Here is a 7,816-nt window from a genome sequence, read left to right as displayed (position 1 = left end):
GTGGATTCCTTGGAGGCAGGTGCCAATCTTAATGATATCATTCCTAATAAACATCCTAAACATCACAGGGACTGTTAGCATATCTTGTTTCTAACCAGTATTTGCTGCTCAAGTTGTTCATAGCCCCCTCTCTGCTTCTACAGTTTAATGTTCTATGTGTGTTCCTAACACGCATAGAACTCAAAGGTGAAAGAGACTCAAAGACTCAAAGGTGAAAGAGGCCTTAATCATTCAATGTCGTTATCTTCTTCAACTAAAGATACTGAGCCAAGAGCAGTCAGCCAATTTCCCCAACAAATGCTGGGTCAAGAACTATTTCTGGCCTTCATATCTCTCTCTCTCTCTCTCTCTCTCTCTCTCTCTGTGTGTGTGTGTGTGTGTGTGTGTGTGTGTGTGTGTGTGTGTGTAGGAGAGCAAAGGACAGCTTGCTAAAGCTGGTTCCCTCCTTCTACCAATGTGGGTCCCAGGGATCAGACTCACTCCTCAGACTTGGCAGCAAGCTTCTTCACCCAATGGGTCACCCCAGATTGAATTTATGACACAATTTGTACCACATTAATCCTTCAGCTGTGCTCACATGGGATGATCATCATCTAAAATTATTTGTTTCAATTTTCATTTTTTGGAGTGCATGAGCTAGAAAGACATTGGAGTATCCTGTTAAGTTTGTGGTCTTTTAACTTACCTCATAACTAAATATTGATTAAACTGTTATTTGGGGATGGAAGTATGACTCAGTAGTACATAGTGGTTACATGCTTGCTTATGTGGGGTCTGGGTTTAGTTGAAAGGTTTTGTTTCTACTTCAAGTGGAAGGGTTTAGAGCTGGAAGGTTTTACCTAGTTGTATTCTCAACTTTAAGTTTTAATAATTTGTGAGTTTTATAGAGGTCTTCAAACATAAGCTTTACTTTGTTTCTAGGTTTCCTCATTCTTTATATGGGCTTCATCACTTGTAATCCCTTCCGACAGCTGTGGTTAGCTCGCTAATAACAGAGGAATATCAGCAAGGAGACAATGGCAAATCTACAAATGAAAGAGGCAGCCCTTGTCTATCTTGACAGAAGTGGGGGCCTTCAAAAGTTTATGGATGACTGCAAGTCCTACAATGGTATGTCAGCAAAGGTGGCTGTCAAGACCCTCTGACAAGTTCCCACACATATCTGTCCTGACTTTCACATTTATGTCTTCTCAGATTCAAAACAAAGTTATGCTGTTTATCGGTTCAGTGTTTTAGTAAACCCCTCTGATGTTGTCGAATTAGATGCTGAGCTTGGAAATCACATTTTACACCATCCCTTAAAAGCTGCTCAAGTTTTTCAATCAGTAAGTTAAGGAAGAAATAATTCCCACATCCAGTGGAAATTTTGGTAACTTGTTTGCTCGTTTGAAATCACAGGTCTGCTTCGTTGCTGTCAAGACTCTCTCCTTAATTGGACAGTTACAGACTGAAACTCAAGTAAGTTTTAATTAACTTGAAGTTTTGGAAACTTGGGTGCGGATTTTCAAAATAACATATAAATTAATGTTTTCACACATTTATTTCACATTTCTGGGGCTGGAAATGGCTCAGCAGTTAAGAGCACTGGCTGCTCTTCCAAATGTCCTGAGTTCAGTTCCCAGCAATCACATAATGGCTCACAGCCATCTATAAATGGGATCTGATGCCCTCTTATGGCCTGCAGAACACTCAGACATAAAATATAAATAAATAAATATTTTAAAATAGAATACATTTTCCAAAGTTCAATGTACAGTTTTCTGTGTCAGATTTTCTATTTTTTTTTACATTTATTTGACATTTTATGCTCATGCTTGTCCCATCATTGGTGTCTGTGGGTCAGAGAACACTGGGGAGCTATCCAGGTTTGCTCTTCTACCCTGTGGGCTCAGGGGATGGAGATGAGGTTTGCGCAGTAAGAGCTCTCGCTGCTGAGCCATCCCACAGGTCTGTACATCTGACGTTCATTGCTGTATCACCATATCTGACAGAACTATGAGAAGGAGGAAGATTTGTTTCAGTGCTACCCACATTCAGGACAGCTCTTCCCATGACTACCCACCCATGTTCAGGGTAGATGGCTTCCCATGGTTGATCATCTCCCGATAATACCAGTGTACTCTGTTAATCCCTAGGTGCTACTGAATCCAAGTTGACAGACAACATTAACTACAAATATCTTAGTATGCTTCATCTTTCCATATAACCTATCACTTTTAAGAGTAAACATTTTTATAACTGTTTCAAAAGTAGCCAGAAGTAATTAATACAATGGACCTCCACATACCTGTCCTTCAGACTCAGTGATACAGTGTATATGGTCATCTGTTTTTATCTGGAATATTTTAGAGCATACCCCAGATGTCCTGTATCTCACCCAAGCATGTTTCAATGTCAGCTTCTAAAACCTGTTGTTTTCTTATGTAACCACAATGGCATCATCACCTTTCTTGATATCATCTAATATTTAGTCCATATTTTAATTTTTCCAATTTTTATCTGATGAGTTTGTTGTTGTTGTTGTTGTTTTGGTTTGGTTTTGAGCCCACAAGGCCTGGGTCCCCCGACCCTGAAAAGAAAAACAAATCGGCCGGGCGATGGTGGCGCACGCCTTTAATCCCAGCACTCGGAAGGCAGAGGCAGGCGGATCTCTGTGAGTTCGAGACCAGCCTGGTCTACAGAGCTAGTTCCAGGACAGGCTCCAAAGCCACAGAGAAACCCTGTCTCGAAAAACCAAAAAAAAAAAAAAAAAAAGAAAGAAAGAAAGAAAGAAAGAAAGAAAGAAAGAAAGAAAGAGAGACAAATCAGTATCTAAACGAGGCTCGCACATTGCGGGAGTTTCTTCTGTACAGCTTTCTGAGCCTTCTTCAGTCTAGTGCTTCCTTTTGTAACACTGGCTTTTTAAAAGAAGCTGGTTAATTATCCTATAAAATATTATTAATCTGGATCTGTTTAATTACTTTCTTATGATACTTTATGTTATTTCCCAGTGTGTGTGTGTGTATAAAATAAGACATGACTTTGAGGCTTAGGTCTAGATTCAACTCATTTTAACAACATATTACATGTATTCCATATTTTAGGAACATAATGGATGTTTCAAGGAATTGTTTATCCCGGCCACCCTGCTAGCTTAGCCCCGAAATAACCACACAGAAATTGTATTCATTAAAATACTGCTTGGCCTATTAGCTCTAGTTTCTTATTGGCTAATTCTTACACCTTGATTTAACCCATTTCTATTAATCTGTATATCACCATGTGGCAGTGGCTTACTGGGAAAGATTCTAACCACCATCCATTTCAGGCGGAGGATCCATGGCTTCTCTCTCCTGACTCTGCCTTTCTTCCTCCCAGCATTCAGTTCTGTCTTCCCCACCTACCTAAGTTCTGCCCTATCAGCTAGGCCAAGGCAGTTTCTCTATTCATTAACCAATGAAAGCGACACAAAACAGAAGGGCCTCCTACACCAAATGGATACCAATTTTAGAGATGTCACAGTTGATCAGTGGTTCAGATGTTACTGTTATGACCCCACCATTATAAAACTTCTTATCAACTTTCACCTGATGGTTTTTGAATACTGGAACCTATTATTTTGTTAGCAGTTGTATTTTTTTTATTTTTCTAATTTTCCTACCCTTTCTGGATTTATTATCTCAAATTATCCTATAAAAGAAACTGTCTGGCTTAGGGATGTAGCTGGGTAAGACAGCATTTGTTTAGCATGGGCAATTTTAGTCTCTAGTGCTGAAAATAAATGAAAATGAAAATAAATTATTATTTACCATTATTTATTTGGTTACATGAAATAGAATTTATTTGGGAAAGGGAGGATAAATATTTGATTATTTTCCTCTTTAAAGTTTTGAAGAGGAATGACTTGAAAGCAGGTAGTAACTGTAATAATGACCAACATTTCTCTTTTTTTTCTCAACAAGAGGAATTGATGGACTCTTTAGTCTGTCTGCAAGTAAAAGCACTTGTCTCTGAGTGACTACCTGAATTCAATACCTAGGACACACGTGGTAGAAGGAGAAAACTGGTCCCCAGATTGTCTTCTGACCTCCGTATGTGTGCTGTGGCGCATGCGCACATGTGCGTGTGTGTGTGTGTGTGTGTGTGTGTGTGTGTGTACAGTAAGTACAATTTGTTAAAAAATTTAAAGAAGATGCCCCAGTGCCATCTCCTGTATTTTCTGTCCCAGACTTGGAATCACTAATTTCCTACTGAAGAGCTCTGATTCCTTAAGTGAGAATTAATTTGAGATCACAATGTGGGCACTAAAGTTCCCAGTGTTAGTGGGCTCACATTGTTTTTAGTATACATATCCAGAGAATGAATACTTTTATAGGAAAAATGAGTTCATTGTAATACTTTTAACTAAAATGCTATAGGATTTGTGTTTTAAACTTCATGTTTTATCTGGTTTAATATTTGGTACATAACAACAATAACAAACTGCATACTATTCTTACTATATGATAAGGCAAGTCAAATTGGATCACAAGCTTTACTAATAGCCTTTTTTTGTTCTTATCAGATCAGTATTGTGCTGAAGTTAACACACTTACCAGCCCTGCCGAGTTATAGTCTTGACCTTTGTGAGTTTCCACTTAGTTATACATCTCGGAGATTTTATACGATGCAAGGAATTGTGATTGCAATGACAACTGTAACCAAGTACACACAAGGTGCAAGATTCCTCTGCTCAGATGAAGTCTGCCCTCTTTCCAAAGGTCTGTGTTCAAATGGGAAATGAGAAGCCAAACTGTTTCCTACCAAACCATATTTAAATTGGTGACTAATCAAAGTGAAATAAACGGAGATATTTTGGTGTCTCTTACCACTTTTATGTTTACTGTGCATAATCTTAAAGCAGTCTTTTCCTGCACTCCACAGTTTAGTCAGTGTTACGTTATCCTGGAAGAGCGAATGAGAACTGTTTGCTCATGCAGTTCCTGTGTCTGAAGTCTAACCTAGTCAGACTTTTTTTCTGTGAGACTTCTTTCCCACTGACCCTCAAAGCTGGTTGAGTTGGATGCTTCCTCTCTCCACTCTGAACTCTGCAAATGATGCCATATTCTGAAATTATGTTTCCCAGCCACACACAGAAATTGTGTGTTTAAATGCCCATGTTACTAGTGCCTTAGCACAGTGCTTGGAAAGAAACAGCCATGTTGTTAGCACTTGGAAGGCTGAGACGGGGTTCATATCTCACCAGGGCGACATGGTGACAACCTATCCAAATAAATAATTAAAGCATGCAATAAACATTAACTGGTAATTTAAATGATTGAAAATAGCTAAATCTGAGAGCAGTTTAGCTCACCACTGTTTTCTTTCAGGATTTCAGTATATAAGAGTCCATGTGCCTGGTGCTACGGAATCTGCAACAGTAAGAAATGACTTTCTGTGCCGTCTGTGCGCTTCTTCCCTTCAAGAAGACAGAAAATTTAGAGTGCTTGGTGGTAAAAAAATTATCATTTTGTGTAATTTTCAAAACAGTCTCTTGCATTTTAATAGGAAACTTAAACTGAATATGTATTCTACTAACAATGTTTTTGTTCTTTACCTTAAGATAAACAGATAGTTGAAATCATTACCACAAAAGCGCTTCATGCTTTTCAAGGAGATTGTAAAAAACAGCCATTTAGGTATCAGTCACTTAGTATTTTTCTAAGAGGTATGTAAAATTCTGTTTGAATTCACAACAATTTGCTATAAAATATGGAATATTGTTTATGCTCACATATAGTCATATTGACAGTTCAAGAATGGAAAGTCACTTTTTTCTTTTATTTATTCTTATTTCATACATTACATTCTGACTGCAGCCTCCCCTCCCTAAACTCCTTCAAGTTCCCCTATTTCCCTTACCCTCCCCCCAGTTCCACTCCTCCTCTGTTTTCCTTCATAAAAGAGCAGGCCTCCCAGGGATATCAACCAAACACAGCATAACAAGTTACAATAAAACTTGGCACAAACCCTAATATCAAGGCTGGACAAGGTAACCCATTAGGAGGAAAAGGGTCACAAGAGAAAGCAAAAGAGTCAGAGACAGCCCCACTCCAGTCAGCACCAGGGTATGAAAAAAAAATCCACAAATGCGCTGAGGGCTAGACTTTTCTAGCTGATGGGTAAATAAGGAATAACATACTTTCTGATGGTAACTTTCTCTTTTACTTCATCTTAAATAATCCTCTCTGAGAATCTCTGTCTCTCCACAGCTACATTCTTTACATACAGCTACGTGTCTCTCTTTACATGCATTCTTCTCCATGCATGTAGCCTAAATGGTGAGGGTTCTCAGACAGAAAGCAAACAGTTGGCTGAACCTTGAGCTTGTAACACAAACTGAGGCTGGGACTGTGTGCAAAAAGTCAGTTGCTGAGAAAGTTATGGCTACTAAAGTCGCTTCAAGCTCTGACCTTGAATCAGCAAACACCTGGGAAAATGACCTCATGTATTTTTTTCTCTAGGGGCAACCATAGATATTCATCTCCTGGAGAAACCAGTCTGCTTTGAATTTGTTCTGAAGTCTAAAATTAGCTGCCTTTGTGACCAAAAAATCTTTTGCTTTCCTATGTCAGTCTGAATAATGAAAAATATCATAGTGTTATTTCTATTCACCAGAGTAATACAGATTTAGCAGAAATCACCTTCCTGACCATCCACAGCTGTGTGCCCAATAGATGGAACACATACATGAGATAAACACACGCAGTGGGAAATACCCACAGCAGTTCTTAGGGAAGGAATGAAGTGGCACATGAGAGAAATTACAGACAGGGGCAGTTGGTTTCCACAGCCAGTGACCCCACAGACTTTCCCTAGTGGGGCTGCCCACAGAGAGTCACTTGTCTGGTGGGTCGGCCTGTTGAGCACTAGTTATCACCTGACACTCCCACGGCAGCTGTCAGCACCCACTCCTGTAGTCTTTATCAGGAGTTGCCAAGTTCCAGGGTTGTGGCCTCTTTATAGTAAGGATACCACACTGTTCTATAAGTGTGTACTTTGTGTTCATATTAGAATATGGAGCCAGGTGTGGCAGTGTGTGCTTTTAATCCCATCACTCAGGGGCACTCGTGAGTTCAAGGCCAGCCTAATCTACATAGCAAGTTCTAGGCCAGCCAGATCTACACAGTGAGACCCCACCTCAAAAGAAATGTATTAAGATATGAACATCATAAAAGAAGAGATTTGGGATTTTGCTGCACATAGTAAATATTTGTTAAAGATGAGAATGACATTTACGTATGACTATTTACTGAGAACTGGTGAATAAGTGCAAGGAGCTAAGTGTCTGCCATGGAGCAGGACATCACTCACAGAATCAGAAGCTAGAGCTGGGACAAAAATGGAGCTTTACCTTTTTCATTGAGCTAAAAATTGAGAAATTAAAAGTATTTGTTTAGAGAGATGACTCTTGTAATTCTGCATCCTTTGTTGTGTTTTTTTCACTGTTTTAGTTAGCTTGAGATGTTCAATGCTTGTGTTCAGGTGTGAGAGGGGAATTAAGGGAGAGAAGGTGTGTGTGTGTGTGGTATTTGTAGTATATGTACTTGTTTCTGTGGCCATGTACATCTCAGTACTGTAGATCCTACAGATCTCTCACTCTCTCCACCCTGTTCTTGAAACAGGGTCTCTCACAGAATGCTGTGCTCATCCAGTGTGCTAGCCTGGCCTCTGAGCTCCAGGAATTACCTGCCTCCCCACTAGACCACTTAGCACTGAGGTTGCAGGTGTGCTCAGCCCAATAAAGTGCATGGCAGACATTCTGTGCTGCCGTGCCCAGCTTTTTACATTCTTTAGC

At 39.6% G+C, this 7,816-nt stretch overlaps 1 protein-coding gene across 1 annotated transcript in view; it reads left to right on the top strand.

Moving 5' to 3' along the window:
* Mcmdc2 (minichromosome maintenance domain containing 2) overlaps positions 1-7,816 on the top strand; it is a 33,486-nt gene continuing 25,670 nt past the window's right edge. The window contains exons 1-8 of the mRNA XM_050142119.1: positions 1-1,110; positions 1,195-1,325; positions 1,399-1,458; positions 4,544-4,739; positions 5,349-5,471; positions 5,582-5,686; positions 7,473-7,531; positions 7,644-7,745. Of these exons, the coding sequence (XP_049998076.1) occupies positions 1,017-1,110; positions 1,195-1,325; positions 1,399-1,458; positions 4,544-4,739; positions 5,349-5,471; positions 5,582-5,686; positions 7,473-7,531; positions 7,644-7,745 (870 nt within the window). The 5' untranslated portion in view covers positions 1-1,016. The remainder of the gene's footprint in view (positions 1,111-1,194; positions 1,326-1,398; positions 1,459-4,543; positions 4,740-5,348; positions 5,472-5,581; positions 5,687-7,472; positions 7,532-7,643; positions 7,746-7,816) is intronic.

The sequence above is a fragment of the Alexandromys fortis genome, unplaced genomic scaffold (genome assembly GCF_014885135.2).
Source record: "Alexandromys fortis isolate MF-2015 unplaced genomic scaffold, M_Fortis_MF-2015_v1.1 scaffold_41, whole genome shotgun sequence".
Classification (NCBI taxonomy): Eukaryota; Metazoa; Chordata; class Mammalia; order Rodentia; family Cricetidae; genus Alexandromys; species Alexandromys fortis.
This window is presented reverse-complemented; position numbering and strand designations above follow the sequence as displayed.